Source organism: Rhinopithecus bieti, unplaced genomic scaffold (assembly GCF_001698545.2).
Source record: "Rhinopithecus bieti isolate Rb0 unplaced genomic scaffold, ASM169854v2 scaffold_32047, whole genome shotgun sequence".
Classification (NCBI taxonomy): Eukaryota; Metazoa; Chordata; class Mammalia; order Primates; family Cercopithecidae; genus Rhinopithecus; species Rhinopithecus bieti.
This window is the reverse complement of record NW_016814042.1, coordinates 38,517-58,143: the sequence shown is the minus strand read 5'-3', so window position 1 is coordinate 58,143 and position 19,627 is coordinate 38,517. Positions and strand designations below refer to the sequence as shown.

The following is a 19,627-nucleotide window of genomic DNA, read 5'->3' as shown; positions in this document are numbered from 1 at the left end:
GTCTCAAAAAAAAAAAAAAAAAAAAAAGTAGGATGACCGTTGTGCACCACCATGCCCAGCTAATTTTTGTAGAGACAAGGTTTCGCCGTGTTGCCCAGGCTGGTCTCAAACTTCAAGCAATCAATCCGTCTCCGCCTCCCAAAGTGCTGGAATTACAGGCATCAGCCACCACGCCTGGGAAGAATTATTATTAAATATATTTGGTTACCTGATGGATTGTAGAATGGATTAATGTGCTTATTGAAATTCAGGCTGGATATGGTGGCTCATGTCTATAATCCCAGCACTTTGGGAGGCTGAGGAAGGAGGATTGCTTGAGGCCAGGAGTTGAAGGCTGCAGTGAGCCATGATGGTGCCACTGCACCCTAGCCTGGGTGACAGAGCGAGACCATGTCTGAAAAAAAGAATAGTATAAAATAATACAAATTAATCTCTGAAGAAGTTTTCATAAAAATAAAGCAAGGAAAATAAGGTGGGTCAGAGATAAGTGTTTTAGAAAGGAAAGCTCAGACCATTTAAAAATGAAAGTGGCCAACCCGTCTCTACCAAAGATACAATTAGCCAGGTGTGGTGGTGCATGCCTGTAGTCCCAGCTATTAGGGAGGCTGAGACAGGAGAATTGCTTGAACCTGGGAGGCAGAGGTTGCAGTGAGGCGAGATCGTGCTATTGCACTCCAGCCTGGGTGACAGAGTGAGACTGCATCTCAAAAAAAAAAAAAAAAAACAAGCTCAAAGGTCCTAAGAAGAATTTTTCTCTTGAATTCTGATAAGGAATTATCTGATGCAATCACTATCATTTGTATGTAATAAATACAGTAGAGGCCATGACATAAAATCAAAGTGCAGTTCATTAAAAGCAATCTTGTAAGGGACTAAAATAATGCTAAGAATGATCTCTGGTGATCTGGCTTGATAGAAAAGAAAGACTTCTTTTAATATTTCTGTGTGGGCAGCACATTCATATGGTTTGAAATTCAAAGAAAGAAAAATAATGAAAAGCTTCTTTTTAATTTTGTTCCTTGCAACTAGTTTCTTCCCCATATACAACTAATGTAAAATGTCTTCTAGCCATCCATTTTATGCCTCCATAATAAATATATGTATGTGAATATATTCTTTCCCTTCTTTTAAAAATATAAATAGTGTCATATTAAAGACAATGTGCTGTGCCTTGTTTTTTCTACTAGTGTATCTTGGCATTTTTTAACCTATTATATGTAGTTTCCTCATTTTTTTTAGCTACATAGTCTTCCATTGTCTAAATACACCATAATTTATTTAAGCCATCCTCTACTCTTGGACTTTCAGCTTTCCTTTTCTTTTGCACACACCTTGTTCGTGTCATTTCACCTATTCATGAGTATATCTGTAATGTAAAATACTTCAAATGGGAATCAATGCCATAAAGGGTATATACATTTATAAAATTTGATAAATATTGCCAAATAAGAGGTTGTATCTTTTTATAGTTCCAGCAATAATGTATGAAAGTGTGTGTTTCTCCACAGCTTTTCCAACAGTTTTAATAATTTAAAATCTTTGCCAATTTGTTGGGTGAAAAATGTACAATATACTGCACCTATTAAAAGAATACACATTTGATGAGTTTTGACATGTATACACCTGTGAAGCCGTCACTACAATCAACTTAACATACTCATCACTCTCAAAAGTTTCCTTGTGCCTTTTGTAATCCCTTCTTTTCCCCCCTCCTCCTAATTTCCAGGGAGCCACTGATCTGGCACTGTAGTTTGCTTATGACTTATATTTGGAATCCTACAGTATATACTTTTGTTGTTTGGCATTTAGCTTTTTTTTTTTTTTTTTTTTTTTTTTTTTTTTTTGAGACAGAGTCTTGTTCTGTCATCCAGGCTGGAGTGCAGTGACACAATCATGGCTCACTGTTGCCTAGATCTATGGGCTCAAGGGATCCTCTTAGGCTCAAGGGATCTTCCCATCTCAGCTTCCTGAGAAGCTGGGACTGCAGGCATGTGCCACTGGGCCTAATTTTTTTTTTTTAATTTATTTTCATAGAGATGGGGTCTCACTATATTACCCCCGCTGGTGTCAAACTCCTGGCCTCAAGCAGTCCTCTTTCTTTGGCCCCCCAAGCTGCTGGGATTATAGACGTAATCCATGTTGTGTGTATCAATAGTTTGTTCCTTTTTATTGCTGAATAGTATTCCATTATATTGATATATCACAGTTTATCCATTCACCTGTTGATGAATATTTGGATACTTTCCAGTTTTGGGCTATTAACAAATAAAGCTGCTAGGAATGTTCTATAAGACTTGACCTGCACATATTCTTGGGTAAATAGGAATGGAATGGGTGGATGCTACATGGAAGTGTATCTTTAAAAGAAACTGCCGAACTGTTTTGCCACCAGCAGTTTACATCTCCATCAGCAGTGTTTGAGAGTTTCATTTGCTCTGCATCAGAATTTTTTGTTAGAGAGTCTCCCTCTATCACCCAGGCTGCAGTGCAGTGGTGTGATTATTATTATTATTATTATTTTGTTTGTTTGTTTGTTTGAGACGGAGTCTTGCTTTGTCGCTGGGGCTGGAGTGCAGTGGCCAGATCTCAGCTCACTGCAAGCTCCGCCTCCCGGGTTTACGCCATTCTCCCGCCTCAGCCTCCGGAGTAGATGGGACTACAGGCGCCCGCCACCTCGCCCAGCTAGTTTTTTGTATTTTTTAGTAGAGACGGTGTTTCACCATGTTAGCCAGGATGGTCTCGATCTCCTGACCTCGTGATCTGCCCGTCTCGGCCTCCCAAAGTGCTGGGATTACAGGCTTGAGCCACCGAGCCCGGTGCAGTGGTGTGATTATAGCTCACTGCAGCCTCGACCTTGGACTCATGCCATCCTCCCATCTCAGCCTCCTGAGCAGCTGGGAGTAGCTAGGACCACAGGTGTGTACCACCATGCCCAGCTCATTTTTTAAATTTTTTTGTGGAAATGGGGTTTTGCCATGCTGCCCAGGCTGGTCTTGAACTCCTGGGCTCCAGTGATCCTCCTACTTGGCTTCCCAAAGTGTTGGGATTACAGGTGTAAGCCACCATATCTGGCCAACAACTTTTTTTTTTTTTTTTTTTTTTTGAGAAGGAGTCTCACTCTGTCGCCCAGGCCGGAGTGCTGTGGTATGATCTTGGCTCACTGCAACCTCCGCCTCCCAGGTTCAAGCGATTCTTGTACCTCAGATTCCTGAGTAGCTGGGATTACAGGCATGCGCCACCCTGCGTAGCTAAAATTTTTGTATTGTTAGTAGAGATGGGGTTTCACCATGTTGGCCAGGCTGGTCTTGAACTCCAGACCTCAGGTGATCCACCTGCACCTGCCTCCCAAAATGTGGGGATTATAGGTGTGAGCCACTGTGTCCGGTCAAAATTTTATTTTTATGTAATCAAATGTGTTGACATTTGCTTTTTAGTTTCTGGAATTTGTGTCATAGAAAGATCTTCCTTACTTTCCAAAAAAAGTCTTACCACAGTTTTTTGTTTGTTTGTTTGTTTTTGTTTTTTGAGATGGAGTCTCACCCTGTCGCCCAGGCTGGAGGGCAGTGGTGTGATCTTGACTCATTGCAACCTCTGCCTCCCAGGTTCAAGTGATTCTCCTGCCTCAGCCTCCCAAGTAGCCAGGATTACGGGTGTGCACCACCACACCTGGCTAATTTTGTCTTTTTAGTAGAGACAGGGTTTCACCATGTTGGTCAGGCTGGTCTCAAACTCCTGACCTCAAGCGATCCACCCACCTCGGCCTCCCAAAGTGCTGGGATTATAGGCATGAGCCACTGCACTCAGCCAACACAGTATATTCATATATAGATATGTATTTTTTCTTTTTTTAAGAAACAGGATCTTGCTATATTGCCCAGGCTGGAATGCAGTGGCTTTTCACAGGCATGATCTTAGTGCACTAGGCTCTTGAATTCCTGGGCTCAAGCAATCCTCTTTCCTTGGCCTCCTGACCATGCCTGGCTATTCTAATATTTTATCATCTCATTTTTACATATAAATCTGATTCAGATTCAGGTCCTTTTTTCCCCACATGTCTCAACACTATTAATAGATTTGAGATTCTAACTTAATTAAATTCTTTGTTTTTTTTTCTGAGACAGAGTCTTGCTGTGTCGCCCAGGCTGAAGTGCAGTAGTATGATCTTGGCTCACTGCAACCTCTGCCTTCTGGGTTCAAATGATGTTCCTGCCTCAGCTTCTTGAGTAGCTAGGACTATAGGCATGCACCACCATGCCCAGCTAATTTTTGTACTTTTGGTAGAGATGGGGTTTCACTATGTTGGCCAGGCTGGTCTCGAACTCCTGACCTCAGGTGATCCGCCTGCCTCAACCTCCCAGAATGTTAGGATTATAGGTGTGAGCCACTGTGCATGGCCACTTAAATTCCTATACATAAATGGGACTATTTCTCAACTTCTTATTTATTGATTTGCTTATTTATGTACCATTTTAATATCTGATAGAGCTAATTCCCACTTGATATAGGAATTTCGTCTTTTTTTTTTTTTTTTTTTTCCTTCTTGTGGAGAATGGGGTCTTGTTATATTACCCAGGCAGGTCTTGAACTCCTGGGCTCAAGCTATCCTCCCGCCTCTGCCTCCCTGAGAGCTGGGATTACAGGCGTGAGCCACTGCGCCCAGCCAGACACAGGAATTTCTTAAGCTGGGGTCTGTGTCTATGAGTTTGCGGGAGATGAGGGAAGTCTATGAATCCAATGAAATACACATTTATAATTGTGGTTGCAATGTGATCCTTTCTGGGGAGAAATCCATAATTTCATTAGATTCTCAAAAGGATGCATGACTCAATAAATGTTGAACCACAGATCTAGAAGATTGTTGTTAGGGTCTTATATCCTTAAGGCAGTCCCTCATGAATGTTAATCTTTTTAAATCAAATTTCGTTATGAACTGTGGATATAAGTAATTGCTTGTGCATACATAGAATAATATCTGGAAAATGCATGAGAAATTGATAACACTGGTTGTCAGAAGATGGGAACTGGTGGTGGTTGAGGAACAAAGGTGGGAGGGAGACTTCATTATTATATTTTTGGAATTTGGAACCTTATGATTGTATTACCTTTTCCAAAAAGTGCATAATATTTTAAAAATTAAGGTGACCAACTGGACAACTCTTCAGTAGTGTCTCTAGAATGATCTCTGTGGAAAAGGAACAATTCTTGGTTATTTCTTACTGGCCTGTTTGTTTTTTTTTTTTTTTTTGAGATGTAGTCTCACTCTGTGGCCCAGGATGAAGTGCAATGGCTCTCCGCAACCTTCGGCTCACTGCAACCTTCGCCTCCTGGGTTCAAGCAATTCTCCTGCCTCAGCCTCATGAATAGCTGGGACTATAGGCACGTGTTGCCATGCCTGGCTAGTTTTTTTTTTTCAGAGGGTGTCTCGCCTATCGCCCAGGCTAGAGTGCAGTGGCGTGATCTCGGCTCACTGCAACCTCCGCCTCCCAGGTTCAAGCGATTTTTCTACCTCAGTCTCCCAGTAGCTGGGACTACAGGTGTGTACCACCACACCCTGCTAATTTTTGTATTTTTAGTAGAGATGGGGTTTCACCATATTAGCCAGGTTGGTCTCGAACTCCTGGCCTCGTGATCCGACCACCTCGGCCTCCCAAAATGCTGGGATTACAGGCGTGAGCCACCATGCCTGGCCCTAGTTTTTGTATTTTTAGTGGAGACGGGGTTTCACCATGTTGGCCAGGCTGGCTCAAACTCCAGACCTATAGTGACTTGTTCACCTCAGCCTCCCAGAGTGTTAGGATTACAGGCGTGAGCCACCACACCCGGCCTCTCTTACTAGCTTTTTTATATTACTAGATTTAATGCCAGAGTTCTTTGCTAGGTCACCTTCCAAACCACTGCCAATTACATTACCTCTGAATCTCATTTCTTTGCAGAAGTGAAAAATAAACTTGCAAAATGGTTGTATGGATTAAATGAGATAATATATGTAAAACATTTGGCACAAATGTTAGTTCCTTTTCTCAATATAATTTTTTTCTTTATAGGGAGTCTGAAGATACAGTATTGCTGGTCCTCAAAGAGATCTACCAAACCCAGGGTATCTTCCTTGATCAGCCTTTACAGTAAAAATGACCCATCTATGCCTGCTTAATGTAAGTTTTAAAATGTCATGTATGTAGTGTAATTCTTACACATTAACATGTTATAATGAGCGATGGAGCCTCAAGCTCTTTGTAAATATACTTGCTATTGTCTGTCACCAGGATCTAGGCTGTTATTCATTTTTAGAGGGACTGGTAGAAATTTATGGGGAAAAAAACACAGTGGCCCATTTAGAGGAAGATTAGTGTATGTCTGTTTTTGCTAGAGATTTTGTCCAATGACACCTGTCATTTTTTAGGATCTAAACTCAGAGTCTTAATGGTTCTGTTACTAAGAATTACTGTGGCAACAGTTATGATTTTAATAACCAACCACCCATCCTGAGATTTAAATTACTCAGCCTTTTAGATGTGAAATTACAAAGTCTGTATATTCGACTCTGGCATTCTCTGTGGTTGCCTTCCAGTTGTGACTGCAGCTCTTCTCCCACTTTCTTCCCTAGACGGACATTGAGGGATCCTTCCCCAGAAAATCCACCTGTTTGTTGCTGCAGTTTTCCTCTCCTCAGCTGCGTCATTTCCTGCATGTTGCCTGCCACTTACTCACCACTGTGGTCTTTGGAAGATAATCTTCCTCTTTGGAAATGAATGGAAAAGCAAAAGGCCTTATTACTTTCAACCACTGGCTTCATATAAACACTTGCCATTTTTTCTTCATAGCTGGGGGTGGTTTGTGTCTTTAATTCTTTGATGATAGTTTGTAGGTGCCACACTTTATTGATTAGTACTTGACATGGTGTATAGCCTATTTTGGGTTTGATTTGTTTTGGGTGGCATAGACATGTTTTTAAGGAACTTACTGCTTATCTTTAGAAAGTGTTCTAGTTTGGAAACAGATTCTTGAGATTTAGAAGGCATTTTGGAGTACAATTATCTCTTGTTTGTATTGAACTGAAGGCTAAGTCTCAGTGGATATGAAAAAGACTTTTGGGTGATTTATTTTTTAAACTGCATTTCTTTCTTATCTGTAGTATATGAAGAAAGACTAAAATGTAGCTTTAAAAAAGTGTTGTTTACTCTCTTAGAACTGACTGACAGACTTATTGCCAGAAATCACTAATGTTCATTGTTTTTGCAACTGTTTGAGCTGCTGTAAGAGTCTAAAGTTGACAAGTTAGTTCATGTTAGGTGCATCTTTATAAAGCAAAGATGTTGTATATCCTAGGCCTCCCTTTTATATTTGATAGAAGTTATTTGCTAATAGCTTCTATTCTTATGTTGAAAGTAGTTGTAAAAGCTGATGAACCTGAAATTACGTAGCCTGCACAGGCTGCTGAGGTTCTAAATAAAATCTTTTAGTGGTGCCTTTATGGTGAAACAGAATTTGTCACCTGCCATTTCTACTTGGGCTAAGGTAGTATTGTGTATCCTCTTTCCTTCTTAGGCATCCATAATCCGCAAAGCATATTTAAAAGGCTCTTGGCATGGGCAGCATTGGTTGGGCAGGTAGGTTTGGCTAGGGGGAAATGTTTAACTTGTTCTGAAAGAAAAACTTATTTCTGTAGGGTCCAAGAAACAGCTATTGCAGAGTCAGTGTCAGCCGAGTCTGGAACATATGAAGTGAGGTTTACTTCTAAGAACACAAGTGACTGCACACTAATTTTGTGAAGGCATCTTTTCACTACTTTGCTGTAGATCTTTCTTCTTCATTGGTCAGAGTTTGTCAGTCTTTGTAGTTCTCTTTATGATAGTCCTTTATACTTGCTCTCAGATTCCACAGGCCTGTTTATACAGTGGCAAAGGCAGGCGAGCTGTGGTTTATTGTTTATAAATTTTTTTATAAATGTTATGGTTTCCAAAGCCACTGGCATTTAATATTTACTAAGCCATTCCTTAGACAGCAGTGATCTTTATCCCTTTCTGGAGAGAAAAGGAAAATGAAAGGTAATTACTGTCACCATGGAGACTGTAGAGGTAAGGTTGGGGTATAGGTCAGGCATGCCTTTCTTTGTCATCTCCTTGTAGCCTAATGCTAAGTATGCCACTAAGTTTCAGATATATGGAATACTTTATTTTTTTAAAAGTATATAAACTCTGAGTTATTGAGAATTAAGTATTCACCGTATATTAAGGGGAAGCTTTTGCCAAGTTGTGGTCTTCAAATTTATGTTTACTCTTCCTATTGGCAGAATAGGTGCTGTTTTAAGAGTAAACCAAAGGATAAGCAGAGGGAGTCCCTGTAACCAAAGATGGACAGCATAGCCCTGGATAGCCAGATAAACTACTCTTTGTATTAAGGAATGTTTCTTTCCTAGTGGTGAAGGGTGGATAACTGTGAAAGAACTTTATATCTTGTCTATTCATGGTATTATAGCTGTATATTCCCAGGATAATAAGCTTGATTGAAATCCTGTATTTAGTCATATATTATTTGCACTGCTTCATTTGTATCATGTGCCATCTCTAGACCAAGCCTATTTTTAAACTCTGGTACAGCATCATTTTGTACATATTCCCAGCTGCAGAACTAGTATCACTTATCTCAGCAAAAGAGATTGTTTGCATGGAAAGATTAATAGCACTGATTAGATTTCTGATATTTTGCACTTTTGAAATGTTTTTTACGTGATTATATTTAAAACTTTAGTAAATACTAAAATGGAACCATACTGACTAGTGGCCTACTTTTACCTGGACTCACCCGTCACAAAGTCAAGAAAATCAGTACAGTCACGATTTTCTCTGCCTTTATGTATTACTAAAACAAAAAAATAAGTTTTGGGCAAAGAACTAATATGTAAATTCTTTCCCGTTGATTGGTATTTTCATTGTCATAGGCAGAATTTAAGTTCAGAATTTAAAGCATGGCAATTATAAGAGACTTTCCTCTGGTATTTGTAAATATTAGCCAGTACTATAGATAACAGCAGTTGAATCACTTATGGCGGATAGGGAATTCAGTGTTTTGCTTTACTAAAGTTCCAGCCCCTTAATGTAATTTAAATATTTAAGAAAGCACACATTTACCATTTTATTTGAATATCACGTTTACTGAAGGAAAAAGATACATTGAAAATATAGGAAGATACACATAAAAGACAAGGTCATATTTAAAGTACAATCACAATAAAGAGAAAGGGAGCTGTAGGTCCTACGGCATCAGTTCTGATGACATCCTATAATTGTTCCTTATATCCCATTGTGAAGAAGAGGCAGAAAAAGATTCATCTGTCCTTCAGATGATGATACCTGTCATTTTTCTTTTCTGCCTTAGTCACTTGGCAGTGTTGGTGCATTTGAGCAGATCTTCAGTCATGAATGGAAGGAAGGAAGCTCACGAGCACAGTTATGGTCAAATGAGGTAGAAACAGTCATCTGTTAGTAGTGCTGAAACCACACTCCTGACCATTTTCTTCTTTATTATTGTGTTCACTTAGTAATTCAACAAATTGTTTATGCCCATGGTGTTCAAAATGTATACAGTAGTACCAGATGGCTGAACTCAGATAAGACGTGCACAAAAGTGATAAATTACCCCAGATTCGACATTTTCCTATTTAAGGCTTGATGGAATTGTCATCAGAGAAGGTAAACAGAATCAAAGTAATTTAGTTGGCCATGCCCTAGATTTTAAGATCTTGAGCTATACGAAATGGAAATTAAGTTTTGATAATTAGCTTCTGAGATAAGATGGGGCTATATAAAGGCTTCTTTGTGACAAGATCCTTCTAAGAATGGCATTTAAAGTAAATGTAAAAACACTGTAGATCTTCGGATATCAATCTGATAGACCAGATTTATAAGGTGTTGGACACCTTTGAAAGATCCTTTTACTAGAATGTATGGCATACAGTAGTAGAAAAGAACCGTAACTCCTCAAGATAGATCTGTGTGAGCAGGGACAAAAGTGTGTAATCATTTGGAGGCAGAATACAGTGTGGCTTATGTCCTCACTTGCACCTTGGAAGAGGAAAAAAAGGCCAGAATTTCTTGTCTTGTGCATGGTCCAGTTAGGAGGGCTAGTTCACCTGTTTTCCATTAAGGTAGATTCAATTTTTTTTGGTGGGGGGGAGGGGTCTCACTCTGTTGCCTAGGCTGGAGTGCAGTGGCAAGATCTTGGCTCACTGGAACCTCCGCCTCCCAGGTTCAAGCAATTCTCCCACCTCAGCCTCCCGAGTAGCTGGGATTACAGGCACATCGCCACTCCTGGCTAATTTTTGTATTTTTAGTAGAGACAGGGTTTCACCATGTTGGCCATGCTGGTCCTGAACTCCTGACCTCAGGTGATCCAGCCTCCTCGGCCTCCCAAACTGTTGTGATTACAGGTATGAGCCACCATGCCCAGCCAGATTCAATTTTTAAATATCAAAACAGTAAGAATCCCCAGGCTTCTTCTGTGCAGTGGAAAGTGCAAGTTTGTCTTGAAATGGTTTATGGCATTCTGCATCCGTCAAAGGAGGATAATACTGCCGATAGCAGACATAGGCAAATGTCATTCCAATCATGGATCCAACTAGTACATCTGAAGAGAGTGGAAACAAGGTCTTCTCTTAATATTAGGCTCCCAAATCCTATTACAAACACATGTAGCATAGAGGACCTGGCCCTCCAGGATACTCTACTGTGGGGCTTAAAGTAACCTCAATTCCAGATTTATGGTTTCTAAATAAAATATTTTTATTCTCAATTTTATCATAGTTACAGGATTATCATTGTCAGGTTGCTTTCTGAATACCAAATCAAAACACATCTTAAGTAAGTAAAATAAGCTTTGTTCTGAGTGTACTAAATTAGAATTTTTCTAACTCAGAAGAGTAACAAAGGTCCACTTACTGCTATTCATCTACCCATTTTCACCATTTAAAGGGTCCTAGAGGAAGGAATAAAGTATTTTAAGAGTTGCTTCTCGCCGGGTGCAGTGGCTTACGCCTATAATCCCAGCACTTTGAGAGGACGAGGCAGGCGGATCATGAAGTCAGGAGATCGAGACCAGCCTGACCAAGTGAAACCCCGTCTCTACTAAAAATACAAAAATTAGCCGGGCGTGGTGGTGCATGCCTGTAATCCCAGCTATTCAGGAGGCTGAGGCAGGAGAACTGCTCAAAAAAAAAAAAAAAAAAAAGAGTTGCTTCTCTTTGCAGAAAACTAGTTTATTTAAAATAGGGTTCCTGAGGACCTGTGGGCAGTACTTCCAACATTTTTTTGGAATTGTGGTTTTGAAGGTATTCTATAATTTTTAATTTTTTTTAGACAGAGTCTCACTCTGTCACCCAGACTGGAGAGCAGTGGCGTGATCTCAGCTCACTGCAACCTCCACCTCCTGGGTTCAAGCGATTCTCCTGCCACAGCCTTCTGAGTAGCTGGGACTACAAGCATGTGCCACCATGCCTGGCTAATTTTTGTATTTTTATTTATGTATTTATTTATTTTTGAGACAAGAGTTTTGCTCTCATTGCCCAGGCTAGAGCGCAGTGGTGCGATGTCGGCTCACTGCAACCTCTACCTCCCAGGTTCAAGCCATTCTCCTGCCTCAGCCTCCCAAGCAGCTGGGATGAAAGGCATGTGCCACCACGCCCGGCTAATTTTGTATTTTTAGTAGAGATAGCATTTCACTCTGTTGGTCAGGCTGGTCTTGAACTCCTGACCTCAGGTAATCCACCCACCTCACCCTCCCAAAGTGCTGGGATTACAGGCGTGAGCCACTGTGCCTGGCCTCAGTTTTTGTATTTTTAGTAGAGATGGGGTTTCAATATGTTGGCCAGGCTGGTCTTGAACTCCTGACTTCAGGCGATCCGCCTGCCTCAGTCTCCCAAAGTGCTGGAATTACACGCGTGGGCCACCACGCCCAGCCAGGTGTTCTACAATTTGGATATTTTACTTACTATAGCATTCAGCTTAAACTTGTTTGGTTTAATTATAATTTTACGTTTTCTTGAATTTTACTTACATTTTTGAACAAAAGTCCTATGACAATGAACCTAATTTTTTTTTTTTTTTTTTTTTTGAGGCGGAGTCTCGCTCTGTCGCCCGGACTGGAGTGCAGTGGCCAGATCTCAGCTCACTGCAAGCTCTGCCTCCCGGGTTCACGCCATTCTCCTGCCTCAGCCTCCCTAGTAGCTGGGACTACAGGCGCCCGCCACCTCGCCCGGCTAGTTTTTTTTTGTATTTTTAGTAGAGACGGGGTTTCACCGTGTTAGCCAGGATGGTCTCCATCTCCTGACCTCGTGATCCGCCCATCTCGGCCTCCCAAAGTGCTGGGATTACAGGCTTGAGCCACCGCGCCCGGCCGACAATGAACCTAATTTTTAAGAGAGTAAATTGAACTCTGAGATTTTAAATTTCCTGTAGATGCAGTTTAACTTGAACTCACAATGCTTCAAATAATGGAAAAATTAGGATATCTTTGGTAAACTCTTTTTGTCTTATCTTTCCTATAATTTAAAATGTATATTCTTAGTATAGAACCCAGACCATCCATATTCATTATTTTGTTCATTCAGCAGATATTTAGGAACCGTCTCCTCTGTGCTAGGTGCTAGGAATAAAATGAGTGAAATACGCAAACTTCCATGGCTTGAGTACTTTGCTTACCTTGCCAGTGATGCTTGTAGTCACATGTGCGGGACAGTGCAATCACAGCTGCAAAAAGTAGAGGTGACAGAAAGGCACAGAACCTCCAAGATTTCCCACGGCCTTGTGGTGTGAAGCAGTGTAACTTCCCTGCCAGGTAGAAGGAAGCAAAGGCCAGACCAGCAAATGCAACTGGAACAAGAAAAACTTTTAAGTGGTGTGTCTTTTAAAGGAAGCTACCTCATTCATTTCCACATAGGAGGCTAGGAAGCATGAGTATGTTTTTATTTATTTATTTATTTTTGAGACAGAGTCTTGCTCTGTCGTCCAGGCTGGAGTGCAGTGGCACCATCTCGGCTCACTGCAACCTCCACCATCCGGGTTCAAGCGATTCTCCTGCCTCAGCCTCCTGAGTAACTGGGACTACATGCGTGTGCCACCACGCACGGCTAATTTTTTTATTTTTAGTAGAGATGGGATTTCACCATGTTGGTTAGCCTGGTCTCGAACTCCTGGCCTCAAGTGACCTGCATGCCTTGGCCTCCCAATTGCTGGGATTACAGGTATGAGCCACCACACGCGGCCATGAGGATGTTTTAATCCTTTTTTGTGTATACTTCTAGTGTAAATCATAGTGAAGGAAAGGGAAACAAAAAGAAAAAGGAAGGACTTAGTGCCCCAAAGGTCATGTTTTATCAGAGTGTAGTTTTCAGAATACTAGCTATATGAATTAACTTGTTGATGCTTTAGTTTCCTCATCTATAAATGGGACTCATAAAAATAATAGTCCCCACCTCACTGGATTATTGTGAGCTATAATTAGGTAAATGAAAATGCTTCAAAGCACCTGACACATATAAACTCTTCGTTAAAGGTATTTTTATTGCTAGTACAAGACTGCAGGATCTAGGCAAATAATATAATAATAATTAAATGTGCAAATCTCATAAAGGTAAATTCTTTCTGTTCTGTAATATTTACCCAGATAGTCAAGGCTCAGACTTGCTAAACTGTGGAGTTACTAAAGAAGTGGGGCGGCGGGGAGCGGGGTTTCCAAAGGGGGGGGCGGGGTTTCCAAATTCTAGAAACAAGAGTAGTCAGATTTTCCCATCCCTACTAGCTTTCTAGGTTAAATTCAATTACATGAAAACAAGCATAGGGGTAGAGTCCATATGATAGTCATACAGGAAGAATGTCCACTGGGGAAGCTCTTTCGGCCCTCATTCACCACGTCCTTATCCCCTGTACACATCAAGTCAGAATGGGCTAGCCCATCAGGGAAGCAGCGGTAGAAGAAATCTGGGCGTGGCCTGGAAGCAAGAAGCATGGTTGGAACGTAAATCATTAACTCCAGAAATTATTTTTCAGTTGTAGCAGACATTAATAATCCTGTTAACTATTGGTCAAACAGTGCCCCAGGCAAAATAAAGTAACTGGATTAGTATAGTCACCACACTAAGAGAAAAGTCTTACTTCCAAGGTCAGCATTTAAATTAGGGGAAAAACCCCACTCCAGTACATGATTACTTTCTAGGGCAAACAGCAAATGACACTGCAGCTTCAGGAGGTGCTCAAGAGGACACTGACCGACTCTGCTGTGGCCGTTGGTGGGAGATGCTGTTCAGGGCAGAAAAGAGCCCATCACCTGGAGGACTGAGGTATGGGGAAGGGAGTAAGCGTTGCATGAGAAAAGAAAAATCAGAGTGAAGATAAAGGGAAAAGAATGAGAAAGACGTGTGGTGGACACCACCACTGTCCTGGTGGGTAAGGGCTGAAGCAGACGCTGAGGTAGTTAGCTGTCGTCACTTACCTCCCTACGATCAGCTTTATTGTGTTGGTAAAGACGCCATTCAGAGCCAGGGCAAGGCTGGCAGCTGCAAAGCAAAGCCATAAGTTAGAAGGATCTGTCTAGGAGGAAAGGCATGGTCATAGCCTCATTAAGAGAGCAGCCGTACTGTTTCTGAGATGGATAGAATCCAACCAGACCTGGGCACAAAAATAATTAAGGTCTTCAGTGATCACTTTTGTAGTCAAGAACTTTTGTACTAGGCCAAAGACATTTCTGAAGTACAAATAACCCAGTGCATTTAGGCACAGGGCTGCCTGCGGTGTAGCCTGCATAACCAAGTCCCTGCAGTGCTATTTTCCTCTCCCGCGGGGATGGAGTTCCTTTAGGAATGCACAACTCAGTGGCCTCCACACAGGCTCACCGTGGCTGAACCCCACGACTTCCTAGGTTTCCAGCACGAAGACACCGGCCAGAAGGGACTAGTGCTCACCCAGGCAGGCTTGTCTGCTGTCTCTTGTGTCTGCCTTCTTGAGAAATTTGGCCAGGAAGATCAGAGATAGTGGAGAGAGAAATGCAATAACCTGAATTAGAATGTCAGAGGTTAAAAACAATTTAAAAAAAAAAAGCCACACTCATGGTTAAAGTAGCTCGTACAGGAAAGAGGGACGTGAAACAGCAGGACCCACTAGCGCTAACATAAGGTCTCTGAGTGCGCGTAACCGGGAGCCAGGCAGCGCCACCAGTGAACAGCAGCGACCGTGCGGCTCGGCCCCGGTACCTCAGGCTGAGGCACACAGCGCCCGGGAAAACGTTGTATCAGCCGAAAGAGGCTCGGACATCCTCCTTTCTCAATCAGGATCTTAAACACTAGAGCCCTAGGAGGCGGAACCCAGCGCATAGCAGCGGAGTGGGCAGTGGGTCCCTACAGAGGCCGTCTCCACGGAGGAAAAAGCACAGGTGCCCGCGGGAAGCCCGGTTACGGGGAGGGAAGAGGGACGATCTTTCTCCACGCACAAACATCGGCTTGGTGGGGAAATACTCCGCCTCCACGTAGGGGTTCCGGTAGAGCCACATCTCCTCCGGCTGGATGAGTCTCTGGAACGGGGGGAGCAGCTCCGTCACCCTAGAGGGGAACAAAGAAGCGCAGAGCAGGTCGCCTGGCTTCCTCCCTGCTTCCCCACTGCCCGGCCCGCCGCCCCCTGCCGCCTGCCTGCCTGGGAAGCGGGGCCGCCCGGACCCGGCCGTGGATCTTACAGGAAGGCCGCGAACAGCGCGAGCCGCACGCCCACTTCGGCCCCAAAGGCCACCGCCGCCGCCGCCTTCCCCATCCGGCCGCGAGCCCTGAGCGACGCCGCGCTGACGTGGCCGCCTCCGCGGGGAGGGCCGGGCCGGGAACTGCTCACCGCCCCCTCTCCCAGCCGCCCGCGCTCCGGCCGCTGCCCAGGAAGCCGGCCTGGCGGCTGTGCCGAGGGCATAGTCTGGCAAAGGGGACGCAAAGTCAGCGGAGCTGCCCTCCGGTGCGTTCAGCAGGGAGCCAACGCCCCAGTTTCAGCCGAGTAGGTCGGCGTGCGGTCCATGAGCAGCTTCTCTCCACACCCCAACCACACAACCGCGGGGAGCAGCCTTCTCCCGGGACCTCGCCTCTAAACGGAAAACCAAACAGCTCGCTCTCAGATCCTGGTTCCTTAGCAACACAGCCGCATTCTGCAGGAAACTACACTGGCTGAGGTTGGCTGGATTGTGTCATTTAGTCCTCCCACCCAGAATGTTGTAGCAAAAAATTACTGGCAAAGAACAAGCCCACATATTTAATTTGGAACATACAGGACAATTTATTGAAGTCAATCTCAAGCAAAATCTGAAATCAGTGGAATGTCATTAAAAACCTTTCCAAATTAATCCTCACGGAAGCAAAAAACACATTGGAATTCCAAAGTATTTGTAAAATAAAAAAGGCAACATCAGTAAATATAATGTACAAAAATTATATGTTCCTACCAGCACACACATCAGTAAAGAAGCTTAAATATTACAGGCAATCCTAAATACACTGTAACTAGTCAACAATAAGCTATCTATATACAGGTTAACCAAGCTTTACACATTTCACACTATGCAATAAAACATAGGCCAATCAACAAAATCCTCAAAATATTATATATCTTGAAGTCTATGTGGCAACATCAAGTCATTATACAGTAATGCCCTAGTGGAACACCCCCAGGGAAAATTAACACTAATCCCTTAGTGTCAAGAGCTTCTAGCCAAGTCACAGAAACTCAAAAGAGATTGACTTTAGTGAATATTGATGCTTTGTTATTAAAGACTCAAGTCTCAAGTGATTTAGGCAAAATAACAGTTCACAGGATCTACAAAGTTTATTACAGATAAAATACAGAAATAACCAATCTACAAAGATCATCATCATAAAGAACACGAGAAAATGAAAACGGAGTCTGTAGGTATCTGTGTTTGTTGTGCAATATCACTCAAATGGGTACAAATGAATTTCTCGTATCAATTCCAAATATACACATACCCTTGTATATAAAAAATGATATTAGCCAGTTGTAATACTCATTTAGCATCTTGGTTATTAGTGGCAATATAATTTTCTTAACATAGGGCATGTAACAGGACAAATGAGATAAAATAATGACAACAAAGTAAGTTTTATCCAGTCCATTTCTAAACTGACAAGAATACCTTATCAATACCTTATATAGGTAATCTGACAGATACTTGAGGGCTGTTTGCACACATCAAGTGTGTTGGCAGGCAGGGAGGGGAGCAGTAAAAGCTTAGGGTGCTTTCTCACTAACTAGCAGATGCAGTAATGCCACATAAGAAAACTTAAGGACTGAATAAATGACTTTGGCATCTATTCTATTTTCCCTTTTTACTTACATGTAAATTACTTTTACAGCCTACTGAAGGACAGGCAATTCTCATCCCCCTCCCACTTCATACATACGTGCCACAAGCACCCAAACTTGTCACTTACGCAATGGACTGACCAAAACAAAACAAAAAACAGAAATGTTTTTTGAAAGACACAGATTACCCACATTTTGGGAGTGTAACATAAGTGCAATTTTTTTGTTTTTTTCCCTACATAGACATAGTAAAAGGAAAGATGATGTGCTTGGGGACAGGGTTGACAAAATGACAAAATAAAGAACGTACATAAGAAGTATTTGTAAAAATGCTGGTATCTCATGCAGGAGTCTCTTCCTCAAATGTGTTCAATCAATCCGAGCTATCTACTGTGAACACTCTCCCATTTGCAGAACTTCACCTTTAATCCACGCTAAAGAGGATAAGAGACTAGGCTACTTATTTTCAAAACGGTTTACAAAACAATGCTTTCTACTTCATAAATGTAAAAAGAAACTGTAAAATAAGGAGAATCTGAAGAGTTTCAAGTACTTAAAAAACCTGAATTCAATGAGGCAGAGGTCTCAATGTTAAAGTGACTACTTCGTACCTGTGGTAAACATTATCCCCCCCCTTACCCTATTATAACCCCCTTTCTCCTGGTACCCCACCCCAGGTAAAAGTTGGTGAGATTTCAATATATACACATTTCCAACTTTTCAGTATTTGTTAATTCATTGCAAAGCTGTATACTAATTATAGTATTCCCTAGTCCATCTGAAAATGGAACCAAGTTCTACTTTTTGTTTTACAAATAACCAGAGACCAATTCTAGGTGGCCCTAGGCCAAAGGAAAGTGTTTCAGTTCATCAATTCATGTCTGCACCAACTTGGACAACTGGGGGTGGCTGGATGCATCAGCCTTGTGAAAAGTAACTTTAGTCTACACTGCCCAGAAATAAAGCAACTTTCCAATGTCCTTTTTCTCATGTGGAAGTACATAGAATGTCAGCTTCCCAGCCGTGAGGGCTCCATAGCCACTGTTTTCTTATCTTGTAAGAGGACATGGCAGGTGGCAGCCAGCACCTTGACTTTAAGGTGAATGCTAAAGGAAGAGCTTTATATTTAAAATGAAATGAAAGACAAGCAACAAGTCCTGGGCAGTCCAGAGATTATACTCTCTACAGATGGCCTGGTTGCAAACTGTAGGTCTGGGTTTGAACTACTGGAATACACCATGCAAGAAACTACTCAAAAAGGAAATTCCACTTCATGATCTAGGAAAGTTGTTCAACAGCCTGTCCCATCTGAGGGTCCTTTACATGATACTGAATATCTCAGTTCTACAACATTATTTACAGACATGTTTTCAAATATTTTGTGTAAATGGCAGAAGGGAGCTGGGGGCAGCCCCCCTGCCTCCATTACTGTTTTAGCTTTCAGGTATGTTCCTGACTTGTATAGAAAATTCCAAATTTTAAATGATTCTCAAACTCAGCCAGTTCTATAGATTAGGCCAGATCATTTTTGAGAATTAAGATAGAGTGGGAACTTGTTAAAACAAAAATGAAAATAAAACTCACCTCACTCCTGTATCTCTCCCTGATTAGACATTAAAGAGATGAATCATTGCCTCTGGTTGCTTCAGCCTTCCAGGAATGAAGGGCCATCCACTCTGCCCTTCTCACCCAGCCAGGGGCTGCTCTTCCCATTCCTCCCTCACAGCAGTGGCAGTCCAGCCCCTCCCTCCCCTGCACAGTGCCTGGGAAGGTTTCCCAGGATTTCATCTTTAGCTCTTACTGATCCAATTTCTGAAGCTTTAGGCTGATTATCAAAAATCTTATGTTCACTTCTTCCTTCAACAAATTAACATGTGGTTAAAAAATAAATACCACCATTAGCCCGTGCTGCTTTAAGTTATTTCATTGTTTGACAAGAATAAAAACCAACCACTTACACTGACCACATATAGATTTAAAAGTTAACAAATACCAACTTCAGACTATGAGTGAGCAATGTGTCTTTTGGAATATTTCATTGGTGTAGCACAGGCACAGTGCATGTATACTCATGCACACATAAAGGACAATTTTCTCTTTCTGTATCTATAATCTGCAACTTAAAAATATATAAAATAGGTCAACATTGATGCTATGGAGGTGTGAGGAGAGCTCCTTGGCACCGGCATGACTAAAACCGCTTTTTAGACCATTAAAGAACACTCATGGCCAAAGACTTCAGAACTATGGTTAGCTTTTTTTTTTTTTTTTTTTTTTTTTTTTTTTTTTTT

At 41.9% G+C, this 19,627-nt stretch overlaps 2 protein-coding genes across 9 annotated transcripts in view; one reads left to right on the top strand and one right to left on the bottom strand.

The window, feature by feature from the left end:
• DDHD2 (DDHD domain containing 2) overlaps window positions 1-8,834 on the top strand; it is a 30,882-nt gene extending 22,048 nt beyond the window's left edge. The window contains exons 14-15 of the mRNA XM_017849351.1: window positions 6,045-6,152; window positions 6,605-8,834. Coding sequence (XP_017704840.1) covers window positions 6,045-6,126 — 82 coding nt within the window. The 3' untranslated portion in view covers window positions 6,127-6,152; window positions 6,605-8,834. The remainder of the gene's footprint in view (window positions 1-6,044; window positions 6,153-6,604) is intronic.
• A 296-nt stretch (window positions 8,835-9,130) lies between these two features.
• On the bottom strand, window positions 9,131-19,621 carry PLPP5 (phospholipid phosphatase 5). 8 transcript variants are annotated; one of them, XM_017849368.1, is made up of 8 exons: window positions 15,715-19,621; window positions 15,475-15,583; window positions 14,951-15,041; window positions 14,482-14,545; window positions 14,259-14,324; window positions 13,815-13,981; window positions 12,693-12,863; window positions 9,131-10,623 (listed from the first exon to the last, which is right to left on the bottom strand). In XM_017849368.1, the coding sequence occupies exons 1-8, from the start codon at window positions 15,933-15,935 to the stop codon at window positions 10,460-10,462; spliced, it is 1,053 nt and encodes a 350-aa protein (XP_017704857.1). In that variant the 5' UTR covers window positions 15,936-19,621; the 3' UTR covers window positions 9,131-10,459. The 8 variants fall into 8 exon arrangements, with proteins under 8 accessions (XP_017704857.1, XP_017704859.1, XP_017704858.1 ...); XM_017849370.1 differs by having other exon boundaries at window positions 13,857-13,981; XM_017849369.1 differs by having other exon boundaries at window positions 14,259-14,288.
• Window positions 19,622-19,627: the final 6 nt, after the last annotated feature.

Bases quoted from the DNA above. Each gene is read 5' to 3' on its own strand.
- PLPP5 (XM_017849368.1), bottom strand. From the start codon at position 15,935: ATGCCCTCGGCACAGCCGCCAGGCCGGCTTCCTGGGCAGCGGCCGGAG. The intron at 13,982-14,258 runs GTCAGTGTCCTC...TCTTGCTTCCAG, and splicing joins CAACGGCCACAGCAGAGTCG to GCCACGCCCAGATTTCTTCT. The intron at 10,624-12,692 runs GTAAGCAAAGTA...CACTCTCTTCAG, and splicing joins CTACAAGCATCACTGGCAAG to ATGTACTAGTTGGATCCATG.